This window comes from Magallana gigas, chromosome 9 (assembly GCF_963853765.1).
Source record: "Magallana gigas chromosome 9, xbMagGiga1.1, whole genome shotgun sequence".
NCBI lineage: Eukaryota > Metazoa > Mollusca > Bivalvia > Ostreida > Ostreidae > Magallana > Magallana gigas.
The window spans coordinates 47,947,749-47,963,626 of NC_088861.1; the positions used below are offsets into that span (position 1 = coordinate 47,947,749).

Genomic DNA, 15,878 nt, shown 5'->3' on the forward strand with positions numbered 1-15,878 from the left:
CAGTTGCCATATAAGGTCATGTCAAAATTCGACAAACTTGTAGACTTTACATTTGTCAATTTGTATGATGTCAGATGTGCTATTGCCGAGCCTGAAGTTACAAACGCAGAAACTACGGATTCAAAGTGTGCAAAGTTGAAGGTTTAATTAACTAATGTAAACAATAAAGTTGCAAAATGTGAATCATGCGAAGGAACTGAGTAAAATCTTACATGTACACGTGTTTATGCCCGAGTTTTATGGGTTACACGATCAGAATTACACATATTCATGCTCAGGCTCACACATCAACACGATTGCATATTCGGATTTACAAGTTAACATGTCTGGATTTTTTAACACGATTACCCTCCATAAGAAACACGTGATGACATCTATATTTGTGCTCATGGCCCATAAAAAGGCTTAGTGTACTCACATGAAATTGAACGTCACAGATTTCCAATGCAAACAAAATGGGGAATATACTATAAATGTAAATTATACATGTGAACAAATATAACTTGTTTTCATATTTATGTCATATTGTAACTTTTCAACATGTTATAATTTTATTTTGTTTTATTTCGATGTTATTCGAAATACTGAAAGATTACAATTAAAATCCAAAACGTGTAAGATTAAATCAAAAGCACTGCATTATGGTTTATTCTTGAGAATTATTTATTGATTTTAAATGCATTGCATTGTTTTCAAATGAACATCTCTTCAGACCACTTTTAATATTTATAGGAAATGTCAGTCACCATACTTTTCTACTAAATCCACTTATTTTATTTTTAGACACTTTACTTCGACTTGTGGGAGGTGATACTGAATCTGAAGGTCGTTTAGAAGTGTACAAAGTTGGAAAATGGGGAACAGTGTGTGATAATTCACCCAATGATAAACTGGCTGCTGTTGTGTGTCGATCATTAGGGTTTCCTTGGTAATGTTGTCGGATCAAAATTTAATGCTGGCCAACATATATTTTATAATTCAAATAATTTATTAATAAATAATGTTGTTGTTTTTTTTCTTTTCATTTTGATTTTCATAACGTATCACATCTAGGCCAAAAAAAAAAATAATCTAAGTTTCAATCATCAATTTGAATACCTTTCATCAAAATCTTAATTAATTTGAAAAACTTAAACAGTAATGATATTTTTATGGATATCAAACATTCAGGAATACATCAGAAGTGTATGGACATGCTGTTTATGGTCCAGGAGCAGGTCCTATATGGCTGGACGATGTTAACTGTGAGGGATCTGAGATAAGCATAGATGAATGTCAGCACAGAGCGTGGGGAACCCATAACTGTAATCACAGTAAGGATGTGTCCATCAACTGCAGTCCTCATGGTGAGATAAATTTGCACTTAATTCATGTTTTGAAATAAACTACAATTTTTACGTGCTTTAGGCAGTTAAGTTTTGAACTGTCATACTTATGGACATATTGAGTAATATTTGTTGGTATGTTTTGAAATATACATAATAAACTAGAAAGGATTTATGAAAATACCTGCAGTGTTTTATGATATATGATAATACTTGTTTTTAAAATGCATTAAAAGTCAACATCATATGGTTTCAATAAAACGCTATTTGTAATTTTGTTTTTGCGCTTAAAAAGATATTTTATGATATCAGAGAATTGTTATTATTTATTTATATAGCACATCCGAACATACTTAAATTATAAACCCTTCAAAATTATCTAAACTAAAAATCGTCCTGCTATTTAATAGTGTTTAATTTTTTTATATGCGTCAATAAAATTGATAGCAACGCATTTTGTTTAAAATAAGATTCTAAATTAATGTATTTAACATGAGTAGTCACGTACACTGAGGTATATCATGTCAATATAGAAAGTAAATTATATGCGTTCATTTTAACATGAAATGGGTATTTTTGGATGTCGTCGGTCCGATAAAACACCACGGCGGTGCAGGCAAATTGAAATCCGCGCATTTGCGCGTTATGTTAATTTGTCTGCACCGCTTTGGTGTGTTATAGGACCGACAACATCCAAAACTAAACATTCAGTGCTTATATTCATATTGATGTTAATTTGTATGAAGTGTTTGTGTATTTTCAGTTTAAAGCCTTTTTCACGCTGTTAGTCAGGAATATGAAACATACATAGAATAGCAGCGTAAACAAGTTTTTTGTTCGCATACGTGACTAAAAATATAGTGCTAAAAATGTGTAGAAAAAAAATATAATTGTAAACATGATTTAATGAATTTTTTCATAAATGCATATCAAATCAACTATGAAAGTTGACACGTTTCATTTCATCTTATAACAATATTTACACTCAAAACGCTCGATAACATCTATATTCGTGCTGGTGGCTCATTAAAAGGCTTCGTGTACTCACGTGAAATTGAACGTCACAGATTTCCAATGCAAACATAATGGGAATAATACTGTAAATGTAAATTATACATGTGTACAAATTTAACCTGTTTTGATATTTATGTCATATTGTAACTTTTCAAAATGTTATAAATTTAATTTGTTTTATTTCAATGTTATTCGGAATATTAAAAAAAAAATCAAAAACGTGATAGATTAAAACACATGAACTGCATTATGGTTTATTCTTGAGAATTATTTATTGATTTTAAATGCATTGCATTGTTTTTAAATGCACATCTTCCCAGACACCTTTTTAAAAATTCATAAGAATTGTAAGTCACCATAGCTTTTTAGTTAATCTAGATAGTTTATTTTTAGACACTGTAATTCGACTTGTGGGAGGAGATACTGAATCTGAAGGTCGTTTAGAAGTGTACAAATTTGGAAAATGGGGAACAGTGTGTGATGACTTAGTAACTGATAAACTGGCTGCTGTTGTGTGTCGATCATTAGGATTTCCTTGGTAATGTTGTCGGATAGAAATTTAACATTGAAAAACATCTATTTTATGATTCAAAATAGATAATGTTTTTTTTTCTTTTCATAGAAATCATTTCACAACGAATCACAACTAGGCAAAAATAGAAAAAAATATTTAAGTTTTAATCCTTACATTGAATTTCTTTAATCCAAATGGAAATTAAGATGAAGAACTTAAACAGTAATAATATTCTTATGGATATCAAACATTCAGGAATACATCAGAAGTGTATGGACATGCTGTTTATGGTCCAGGATCAGGTCCTATTTGGCTGTCCGGTGTTAACTGTGAGGGATCTGAGATAAGTATAGATGAATGTCAGCACAGAGCGTGGGGAACCCATAACTGCAATCACAGTAAGGATGTGTCCATCAACTGCAGTCCTAAAGGTGAGATAGTTTGTGTTATTATTTCTTGACATGAAATAAACTACACAGTCATTGAACGTGCTTTAAGCAGTTATGTTTTTGAAATGTCATACTTATGGACTTATTGAATAATATTTGTTGGTATGTTTTGAAATATACATAATAAACTTAAAATGATCTATGAAAAGAACGTTAGTGTTTTATGATATATGATTATACTTGTTTTAAAATGCTGCATAAACCAAAACGACATGGAGCGAATAAAACGCTATTTGTAATTTTGTTTTTGCACTTAAAAAGATAGTGTACATGTCAGAGAATTGTTATTATTTATTTATATCATTTATCCGAACGTACTTAAATCATAAATTTATTAAAATTATCTAAACTGAAAAATGTCTCACTATTTAATATTGTTCAATTATTTTCTATGACGTCAGTGAAAAATGACGGCAACGCATTTTGTTTAAAATAAGATTTAAAACAAAAGCATTCAACATGAGTAGTCACGCACAGAGAGGTATATCATGCTAATATAGAAAGTAAAATAAATGCGTTCATTTTAACATGAAATGCCTATTTTTGTATGTCGTCGGTCCTATAACACACCACGGCGGTGCAGACAAATTGAAAACCGCGCATTGGCGCGTTATGTGAATTTGTCTGCACCGCTTTGGTGTGTTATAGGAATGACGACATCCAGAAATAAGCATTCAATGCTTATATTAATATTCATATTGATGTTAATTTGTATGAAGTGTTTGTGTATCATCAGTTTAAAGCCTTATTCACGCTCTTTGTCAGGAATATGAAGCATACATGGAATGACAACGTTAAGATGTTTTTAGTTCGCTTCCGTGACTTAAAGTATAGTGCTAAAAATTTGTGGAAAGAAATAGAATGGAGTAAATATGATTTAATGATTTTTTTCATTAATGCATATCAAAATAAATATGAAAATAAGAACGTTTTGATTTAATCTTACACAAATATATAAACTAGAAACACGTGATGACATCTATATTTGTGCTCATGGCCCATAAAAAGGCTTAGTGTACTTACATGAAATTGAACGTCACAGATTTCCAATGCAAACAAAATGGGGAATATACTATAAATGTATATTATACATGTGAACAAATATAACTTGTTTTCATATTTATGTTATATTGTAACTTTTCAACATGTTATAATTTTATTTTGTTTTATTTCGATGTTATTCGAAATACTGAAAGATTACAATTAAAATCCAAAACGTGTAAGATTAAATCAAAAGCACTGCATTATGGTTTATTCTTGAGAATTATTTATTGATTTTAAATGCATTGCATTGTTTTCAAATGAACATCTCTTCAGACCACTTTTAATATTTATAGGAAATGTCAGTCACCATACTTTTCTACTAAATCTACTTATTTTATATTTAGACACTTTAATTCGACTTGTGGGTGGTGATACTGAATCTGAAGGTCGTTTAGAAGTGTACAAAGTTGGAAAATGGGGAACAGTGTGTGATAATTCACCCAATGATAAACTGGCTGCTGTTGTGTGTCGATCATTAGGGTTTCCTTGGTAATGTTGTCGGATAAAAATTTGATACTGGCAAACATCTGTTTTATAACTCAAATAATTTATTAATAAATAATGTTGTTGTTTTTTTCTTTTCATTTTGATCATTTCATAATGTATCACATCTAGGCCAAAAAAAAAATCTAAGTTTGAATCATCAATTTGAATACCTTTCATCAAAATCTTAATTAATTTGAAAAACTTAAATAGTAATGATATTGTTATTGATATCAAACATTCAGGAATACATCAGAAGTGTATGGAAATGCTGTTTATGGTCCAGGAGCAGGTCTTATATGGCTGGACGATGTTAACTGTGAGGGATCTGAGATAAGCATAGATGAATGTCAGCACAGAGCGTGGGGAACCCATAATTGTAATCACAGTAAGGATGTGTCCATCAACTGCAGTCCTAATGGTGAGATAAATTTTGCACTTAATTCATGTTTTGAAATAAACTACAATTTTTACGTGCTTTAGGCAGTTAAGTTTTGAACTGTCATACTTATGGACATATTGAGTAATATTTGTTGTTATGTTTTGAAATATACATAATAAACTAAAAAGGATTTATGAAAAGACCTGTAGTGTTTTATGATATATGATAATACTTGTTTTTAAAATGCATTAAAAGTCAACATCATATGGTTTCAATAAAACGCTATTTGTAATTTTGTTTTTGCGCTTAAAAAGATATTTTATGATATCAGAGAATTGTTATTATTTATTTATATAGCACATCCGAACATACTTAAATTATAAACCCTTCAAAATTATCTAAACTAAAAATCGTCCTGCTATTTAATAGTGTTTAATTTTTTTATATGCGTCAATAAAATTGATAGCAACGCATTTTGTTTAAAATAAGATTCTAAATTAATGTATTTAACATGAGTAGTCACGCACACTGAGGTATATCATGTCAATAAAGAAAGTAAATTATATGCGTTTATTTTAACATTAAATGGGTATTTTTGGACGTCGTCGGTCCGATAAAACACCACGGCGGTGCAGGCAAATTGAAAACCGCGCATTGGCGCGTTATGTTAATCTGTCTGCACTGCTTTGGTGTGTTATAGGACCGACAACATCCAAAAGTAAACATTCAGTGCTTATATTCATATTCATATTGATGTTAATTTGTATGTAGTGTTTGTGTATTTTCAGTTTAAAGCCTTTTTCACTCTGTTAGTCAGGAATATGAACCATGCATAGAACAGCAGCGTAAACAAGTTTTTTGTTCGCATACGTGACTAAAAATATAGTGCTAAAAATGTGTAGAAAGAAATATAATTGTAAACATGATTTAATGATTTTTTTCATAAATGCATATCAAATCAACTATGAAAGTTGACACGTTTCATTTCATCTTATAAAAATATTTACACTCAAAACGCTCGATATTATCTATATTCGTGCTGGTGGCTCATAAAAAGGCTTCGTGTACTCACGTGAAATTGAACGTCACAGATTTCCAATGCAAACATAATGGGAATAATACTATAAATGTAAATTATACATGTGTACAAATATAACCTGTTTTGATATTTATGTCATATTGTAACTTTTCAAAATGTTATAAATTTATTTTGTTTTATTTCAATGTTATTCGGAATATTAAAAAAAAATCAAAAACGTGAAAGATTAAAACACATGAACTGCATTATGGTTTATTCTTGAGAATTATTTATTGATTTTAAATGCATTGCATTGTTTTTAAATGCACATCTTCCCAGACACCTTTTTAAAAATTTATAAGAATTGTAAGTCATCATAGCTTTCTAGTAAATCTAGATAGTTTATTTTTAGACACTGTAATTCGACTTGTGGGAGGAGATACTGAATCTGAAGGTCGTTTAGAAGTGTACAAATTTGGAAAATGGGGAACAGTGTGTGATGACTTAGTAACTGATAAACTGGCTGCTGTTGTGTGTCGATCATTAGGATTTCCTTGGTAATGTTGTCGGATAGAAATTTAACATTGAAAAACATCTATTTTATGATTCAAAATAGATAATGTTGTTTTTTTTTCTTTTCATAGTAATCATTTCACAACGAATCACAACTAGGCAAAAATAGAAAAAAATATCGAAGTTTTAATCATTAAATTGAATTTCTTTTATCCAAATGGAAATTAAGATGAAGAACATAAGCAGTAATGATAATGTTATGGATGTCAAACATTCAGGACTACATCAGAAGTGTATCGAAATGCTGTTTATGGTCCAGGAGCAGGTCCTATATGGCTGTCCGATGTTAACTGTGAGGGATCTGAAATAAGCATAGATGAATGTCAGCACCGAGAGTGGGGAACCCATAACTGTAATCACAGTAAGGATGTGTCCATCAACTGCAGTCCTAATGGTGAGATAAATTGTGTTATTATTTCTTATCATGAAATAAACTACAATTAATTGTGCTTAAGGCAGTTAAGTTTTAAAACGTCATACTTAAGGACATATTATGTAATATTTGTTGGTATGTTTTGAAATAAACATAATAAACTTGAAATGATCTATGAATAGAACGTTAGTGCTTTATGATATCTGATTATAATTTTTTTTAAAATGCAAAATCAAAACCAGATGGTTTGAATAAAACGTTATTTGCAATTTTGTTTTTGCACTTAGAAAGATATTTTTAGATGTCAGAGAACTGTTATTATTTACCTATATCGAATATCCGAACGTACGTCTTTTATAAACTTATGAGAGTTACATAAAATGGAAATCGTCTTACTATTTAATATTGTTTAATTTTTTTCTATGACGTCAGTAAAATTGATGGCAACGTATTTTGTTTAAAATAAGTATCTGAATCAATGTATTGAATCTGAGTAGTCACCAACACAGAGGTATATCATGCCAACATATAAAGTAAATTATATGCATGCGCGGATCCAGAAAATTTTTCCAGGGGGGGTCCGAAGGATAATTGTGTTTGCCAGGGGGGGTCCGAGGCATATTTTCGCGATAATTTTACTAAATTTAATAAATTTTCATTTTCCAGGGGGGGTCGGGACCCCCCCGACCCCCCCTCTAGATCCGCGCATGATATGCGTTCATTTTAACATTAGATGCTTATTTCTAGATGTTGTCGGTCCTATAACACATCACGAGGGTGCAGACAAATTGATAAATATGCATTGGCGCCGTATGTTAATTTGTCTACACCGCTTTGGTGTGTTATATGAATGACGACACCCAAAAATAAGCATCCAATGCTTATATTCATATTCATAGTGATGTCAATTTGTATGAAGTGTTTGTGAATCATCATTTTAAAGCCTTTTTTACGCTCTAAGTCAGGAATATAAAACATACATGGAACAGCAGCGTTAACATGTTTTTTAGTTTGCTTTCGTGACTAAAAATATACTGCTAAAAATCTGTAGAAAGAAATATAATCGAGTTAATATGATATAATGATTTTTTCATAAATGCATATCAAATGAACTATAAAAGTTTGAACTTTTCATTTAATCTAACAAAAATATATCAACTCAAAGAGTGTGATGACATCTATATTTGTGCTGGTGGCTCATAAAAAGGCTTAGTGTACGCACAGGAAGTTGAACGTCACAGATTTCCAATGCAAACATAATTGGAAATATACTATCAATGTAAATTATACACGTATACAAATATAACCTGTTTTGATATTTCTATCATATTGTAACTTTTCACCATGTTATAAATTTATTTTGTTTTATTTCGATGTTATTTGAAATATTGAAAGATTACAATTAGAATCAACAACGTGTCAGATTAAAGCAAATGAACTGCATTATGGTTTATTCTTGAGAATTAATTATTGATTTAAATGCATTGCAATGTTTTTAAATGCACATCTTTTCAGACCACTTTTAAAATTGATAAGAATAGGTTTCTAGTAAATCTAGATATGTTATGTTATTTTTAGACACTTTAATTCGACTTGTGGGTGGCGATACTGAATCTGAAGGTCGTTTAGAAGTGTTCAAACTTGGAAAATGGGGAACAGTGTGTGATGATTCAGTGACTGATAAACTGGCTGCTGTTGTGTGTCGATCATTAGGGTTTCCTTGGTAATGTTTTTAAACAGAAACTTAATTTTGGAAAACATCTATTTATGATTTTAAAAAATTAGAATGTTTTTTTTCCTTTTAATCATTTCACAACGTATCACAACTAGGCAGAAATAGAAAAATATCTAATTTTCAATCATTTAATTGAATACCATTTTTTCCAAATGGAAATTAATTTGAAGAACTTAAACAGTAATAATATTCTTATGGATATCAAACATTCAGGAATACATCAGAAGTGTATGGACATGCTGTTTATGGTCCAGGATCAGGTCCTATTTGGCTGTCCGGTGTTAACTGTGAGGGATCTGAGATAAGTATAGATGAATGTCAGCACAGAGCGTGGGGAACCCATAACTGTAGTCACATGAAGGATGTGTCCATCAACTGCAATCCTAAAGGTGAGATAGATTGTGTTGTTGTTTCTTGTCATGAAATAAACTACACAGTCATTGAACGTGCTTTAAGCAGTTATGTTTTTGAAATGTCATACTTATGGACTTATTGAATAATATTTGTTGGTATGTTTTGAAATATACATAATAAACTTAAAATGATCTATGAAAAGAACGTTAGTGCTTTATGATATATGATAATACTTGTTTTTAAAATGCAGTATAAATCAAAACCACATGGTGCAAATGAAACGCTATTTGTAAGGTTGTTTTGGCACTTAGAAAGATATTTTAAGATGTCAGAGAATTGTTATTATTTATTTATATCACACATGCTAACGTACTTAAATCATAAATCTATTAAAATTATCTAAACTAAATATTGTCTTACTATTTAATATTGTTGATTTTTTTTCTATGACGTCAGTAAGAATTGACGGCAACGGATTTTGTTTAAAATAAGATTGTAAACAAAAGCATTCTACCTGAGTAGTCACGCACACAGAGGTATATCATGCTAATATAGAAAGTAAAATAAATGCGTTCATTTTAACATTAAATGCTTTTTTTGGATGTCGTCAGTCCAATAATACACCTATATTTGTGCTTATGGCTGATAAAAATGCTTAGAGTACTCACATGAAATTGAATGACACAGAAATCCAATGCAAACATAATGGGGAATAAACTATCAATGTAAATTATACACGTATACAAATATAACCTGTTTTGATATTTCTATCATATTGTAACTTTTCACCATGTTATAAATTTATTTTGTTTTATTTCGATGTTATTTGAAATATAAAAAGATTACAATTAGAATCAAAAACGGTTAAGATTAAAGCAAATGAACTGCATTATGGTTGATACTTGAGAAATATTTATTGATTTTAAATGCATTGCATTGTTTTCAAATGCACATCTTCTCAGACCACTTTTAATATTTATAGAATTAGTCAGTCACCTTTATTTTTTTTAAAAATCTAGTTATTTATTTCTAGGCACTTTAATTCGACTTGTGGGTGGTGATTCTGAATCAGAAGGTCGTTTAGAAGGGTACAAATTTGGACAATGGGGAACAGTGTGTGATAATTCACCCAATGATAAGCTGGCTGCTGTTGTTTGTCGATCATTAGGGTTTCCTTGGTAATGTTGTCGAATAGAAATTTAATATTGGAGAACATCTATTTTTAATTCAAATAAATAAAGAAATAATTTCTTTTCTTTCCATTTTAATCATTTTACATCGTTTCACAATTAGCAAATATAAAAAATCTAATTTTCAATCATCAAATTGAATACCTTTTTTTTATATGGAAATTCACTTTAAGAAGTTGAACAGTAGTAATATTCTTATGGATATCAAACAGGAATACATCAGAAGTGTATGGACATGCTGTTTATGGTGAAGGATCAGGTCCTTTTTGGCTGTCCGATGTTAACTGTGAGGGATCTGAGACAAGTATAGATGAATGTCAGCACCGAGTGTGGAAAACCCGCCGTTGGTACTGTCATCACAGGAATGATGTGTCCATCAACTGCAGTCCTAATGGTGAGAGAAATAGTGATAATTCTTGTTATGAGGAAAAACTGCAAATGTTACGTGTTTCAGGCGCTAAAGTTTTGAAATGTCATACTTATGGACATACTGAATAATATTTGTTTGTATGTTTTGAAATATACATAATAAAGCTGAAAGGCTCTATGAAAATAACGTTAGTGTTTATGTTATACGTCTTTACTTGTTTTTAAAATGCAGTATAATTCAAAACCACATGATTCAAATAAAATGCTATTTGTAATTTTTTTTTCCAATTAGAAAGATATTTTTAGATGTCAAAGAATGGTTATTATTTATTTATGTCACATATTCGAACATACTTAAGTTATAAACTTATTAAAATTATCTAAACTGAAAATTGTCTTACCATTTACTATTGTTTAATTTTTTTTCTATGGCGTCAGTAAAATTGATGGCAACGCATTTTGTTTAAAATAAGATTTAGAATCAATATATTCAACCTGAATTGTCAACCAGACAGAGGTACATCATACCAACATATAAAGTAAATTATATGCGTTTATTGTAGCATTAGATGCTTATTTCTGGATGTCGTCGGTCCTATAACACACCACGGCGGTGCAGACAAATTGATAACCGCGCATTGTGTATGTTAATTTGTCTGCACCGCTTTGGTGTGTAATAGGACCGACAAGATCCAAAAATAAACATTCATGCTTGTATTCATATTCATGTTGACGTTAATTTGTATAAAGTGTTTGTGTGTCATCAGTTTAAAGCCTTTTAACGCTCTTAGTCAGAAATATGAAACATACATGGAACAGCAGCGTTATCATTTTTTAAAATTCGCTTTCGTGACTAAAAATATAGTGCTAAAAATTTGTAGAACGAAATAAAATCGAGTAAATATGATATAATGATTTTTTTTTATAAATGCGTATCAAATGAACTATCAAAGTTTGAAAGTTTCATTTAATCTAACAAAAATATATCAACTCAAAACGCGTGATGGCATCTATATTTGTGCTGGTGGCTCATAAAAAGGCTTAGTGTACGCACAGGAAGTAGAACGTCACAGATTTCCAATGCAAACATCATGGGAAATATAATATAAATGTAAATTATATTTGTGTACAGATATAACCTGTTTTAATATTAATGTCATATTGTCACTTTTCAACATGTTATAAATTTGTTTTGTTTATTTCAATGTAATTTGAAATATTGAAAGATCACAATTAGAATCAAAAACGTGTAAGTTTAACGCAAATGAACTGCATTGTGGTTTATTCCTGAACGCGGCTATGTTAAGGCTGCCCGATTATTTTAACAGCGATATGTAGAAATTCACTTGTCTGTACTTCATAAGATATGGCGTTATAGTTAACTTTGACGTCACGATCTGCATTCCTTTCGATCGTTCTTAGAGAATGTATCGTAACGTTATAAGTGATATTCATTTTGCATAATAAAACTGCTTCATTCCTTTACATAGACACTGTTACAAATACTAGTGATACTAAATTCAATGTCACCGATATGGAGTTTAAAAAAATCTACATTTTTAAAGCTTCGTAATAGGTAAATAACTATTCATAAACTAATGGTTTTGAGACTCCCCCACTAACGTGTAATGTGATGAATGGAGATATGTATATGCATATAAAAAACGGCTTGCCGCAAGTGAAAGATAAAAACAATCTTAGTATATTTTACGTGAAATCGGGAGAGAAAATAAGTACCAATGTGAATCTAGCTGGAGGAAACCTACCGATTGACCCCATTTTGTGTAAATCGAGTCTAAAGGGTAAAAATGGGCCTAATTTCGATGGCGGTGCGAAATGTTTTGACAATATTTCAAATAAACTGAATATTTATATGAACCCCCCAGCAAGAACTCCAAAATACATTAATTATCGAGGGATTTTTCATAAAAATATTTTTGATTTAAAGTCATTATTCACTTGCGCCGATGCGATTTTTATAGATTATTTACCGTGCTACAATAGACCTGTCACGTACATAAGAAAAATATATGACGTCACAAAAATACATCAAATAAAGTGTTGGATGTCACTGTTAATTTATGTAATAAAAGTTTAAACAAACTCGCTCGGTTAAAGTATTTTTCGATAATTAGAAAAGAGTATAATTGTTCGATATATATTAAGCTTCGGACAGCTTTAACATAGCTACAAATATTATTCATTGATTTTTAAATGCATTGCATTGAGGTTAAATGCACATCTTCTAAGACCACTTTTAAAATTGATAAGAATAATTTTTTAGTAAATCTAGATATGTTATGTTATTTTTAGACACTTTAATTCGACTTGTGGGTGGTGATACTGAATCTGAAGGTCGTTTAGAAGTGTACAAATTTGGAAAATGGGGAACAGTGTGTGATGATACAGTGACTGATAAAGTGGCTGCTGTTGTGTGTCGATCATTAGGATTTCCTTGGTAATGTTGTCGTATAGAAGATTAAAATTTGAAAATTTTTCTTGTAATAGAAAGAAAAGAAGAATGTTGTTTTTCTTTTCCTTTTAATCATTTCACAACGTGTAACTAGACAAAAATAAAAAAAACAACTTATTTTCAATCATCAAATTGAACACAATTTGTTCCAAATTGTGTTTAAGTTGAAGAACTTAAACAGTAATAATATTCTTATGGATATCAAACATTCAGGAATACATCAGAAGTGTATGGAAATGCTGTTTATGGTGAAGGATCAGGTCCTATATGGCTGTCCGGTGTTAACTGTGTAGGATCTGAGACAAGCATAGACGAATGTCAGCACCGAGAGTGGGGAATCCATAGCTGTAATCACCGGAATGATGTGTCCATCAACTGCAGTCCTAATGGTGAGATAAATTGTGTACTTAATTCATATTTTGAAATAAACTACAATTTTTACGTGCTTTAGGCAGTTAGGTTTTGAAATATCATACTTATAGACTTATTAAATATTATTTGTTGGTATGTTTTGATATATACCCAATGGACTTGAAAAGATCATTAAAAGAACGCTAGTGTTTTAGGATATATGAAAATGATTGTTTTTAAAATGCAGTTATATATAAATCAACATCATATGATTTGAAATTAACGCTATTTAAAATTTTGTTTTTAAGGAATGAATTCAATATTTGTTTTATACGATATAAAATGGTTTGGGGCAGTTTACGTTTTATAAACCGCGAAGCGGTTTATAAAACAGCGTAAACTGTTTCAAACCATTTTATATCGTATAAAACTAATAGATATTGAATTCATTGCTTATAATTTAATTGTTTTACTCTTCATTGTAGATAAAAACGGTCATATGACCTTTAAAATAACGTAAAATTGTACAAAATTCAAACGTAGCTTCAGGTGTATTGATACGTTTATGACGTTAGTCTAACTATGACGTAGGCAACATTCTTTATACGATATAAATTATTTTTTATCCAATCAGAAAGCGCGTCATAACCAGTTTTAAATTATTTTCACTTAAAAAGATATTTTTAGATGTCAGAGAATTGTTATTATTTATTTATATTACATATCCAACCATACTTAAATTATAAACTTTTTAGAATTATCTTAACTGTCCTATTACATACCACAGCGGTGCAGACAAATTGAAAACCGCGCATTGGCGCTGTATGGTAATTTGTCTGCACCGCTTTGGTGTGTTATAGGACCGACAACATCCCACAATGAACATTCACTGCTTGTATTCAAATTCATATTGATGTTGATTTGTATACAGTGTTTGTGTATTTTCAGTTTAAAGCTATTTTTACGCTCATACATGGAACAGCAGCGTTAATATGTTTTTTAGTTCGCATAAGTGACTAAAAATATAGTGCTAACAATTTGTAGACAGAAATATAATCGCGTAAATATGATTTATTTATATTTTTTCATAAATTCACATCAAATCAACTATGAGAGTTGAAATGTTTTATTTAATCTTATAAAAATATATACACTCAAAACGCTCGATGACATCTAAATTTGTGCTGATGACTCATAAAAAGGCTTAGTGTACACACAGGAAATTGAACGTCACAGATTTCCAAAGCAAACATAATGGAGAAATTAATATAAATGTAAATTGTACATGTGTACAAATATAACCTGTTTTGATATTTATGTCATATTGTAACTTTTTAACATGTAATAGATTTATTTTGTTTTATTTCAATGTTATTCGAAATATTGAAAGAATACAATTAGAATCAAGAACGTGTAAGATTGAAACAAATGAACTGCATTATGATTAATAAAGAGAATTGTTAATGGATTTTAAATGCTTTGCATTGTTTTCAAATGAACATCTTCTCAGGTCAATTTTAAAATTGATAGGAATAGTAAGTCATCATTATTTTTTTTAGTAAATCTTGATATGTCATTCTTACTTTTAGACACTTTAATTCGACTTGTGGGTGGTGATACTGAATCTGAAGGTCGTTTAGAAGTGTACAAAGTTGGAAAATGGGGAACAGTGTGTGAAGACTTAGTAACTGATAAAGTGGCTGCTGTTGTGTGTCGATCATTAGGGTTTCCTTGGTAATGTTGTCGGATAGAAATTTAATATTGGCTAACATCTATTTTATGATTCAAAGAAATAAAATAAAAAATAAAACATGTTTTTTTCTTTGCATTTTAATTATTTCACAACGTATCACAACTAGGCAAAAATAACAAAAAATCTAATTTTCAATCATCAATTCAAATACCTTTCTTCCAAATGGAAATTAAGTTGAAGAACTTAGACAGTAATAATATTCTTATGGATATCAACAATTCAGGAATACATCAGAAGTGTATGTCAATGCTGTTTATGGTCCAGGATCAGGTCCTATTTGGCTGTCCGGTGTTAAATGTGTAGGATCTGAGATAAGTATAGATGAATGTCAGCACAACGCGTGGGGAATCCATAACTGTTATCACCAAAAGGAGGTGTCTATCAACTGCAGTCCTAATGGTGAGATAAACTGTGTACTTAGCTCATGTTTTGAAATAAACTACAAACTTTACGTGCTTTAGGCAGTTAAGTTTTGAAA

The 15,878-nt window shown here is 30.3% G+C and overlaps 1 protein-coding gene across 1 annotated transcript in view; it reads left to right on the forward strand.

The window, feature by feature from the left end:
• LOC136271933 (deleted in malignant brain tumors 1 protein-like) overlaps nt 1–15,494 on the forward strand; it is a 29,651-nt gene extending 14,157 nt beyond the window's left edge. Inside the window, exons 6-18 of the mRNA XM_066072527.1 lie at nt 784–928; nt 1,171–1,346; nt 2,733–2,877; nt 5,075–5,250; nt 6,642–6,786; nt 7,021–7,196; nt 8,754–8,898; nt 9,124–9,299; nt 10,298–10,442; nt 10,667–10,848; nt 13,137–13,281; nt 13,510–13,685; nt 15,237–15,494. Of these exons, the coding sequence (XP_065928599.1) occupies nt 784–928; nt 1,171–1,346; nt 2,733–2,877; nt 5,075–5,250; nt 6,642–6,786; nt 7,021–7,196; nt 8,754–8,898; nt 9,124–9,299; nt 10,298–10,442; nt 10,667–10,848; nt 13,137–13,281; nt 13,510–13,685; nt 15,237–15,385 (2,081 nt within the window). The 3' untranslated portion in view covers nt 15,386–15,494. The remainder of the gene's footprint in view (nt 1–783; nt 929–1,170; nt 1,347–2,732; nt 2,878–5,074; nt 5,251–6,641; nt 6,787–7,020; nt 7,197–8,753; nt 8,899–9,123; nt 9,300–10,297; nt 10,443–10,666; nt 10,849–13,136; nt 13,282–13,509; nt 13,686–15,236) is intronic.
• The last annotated feature ends 384 nt before the right edge of the window (nt 15,495–15,878 follow it).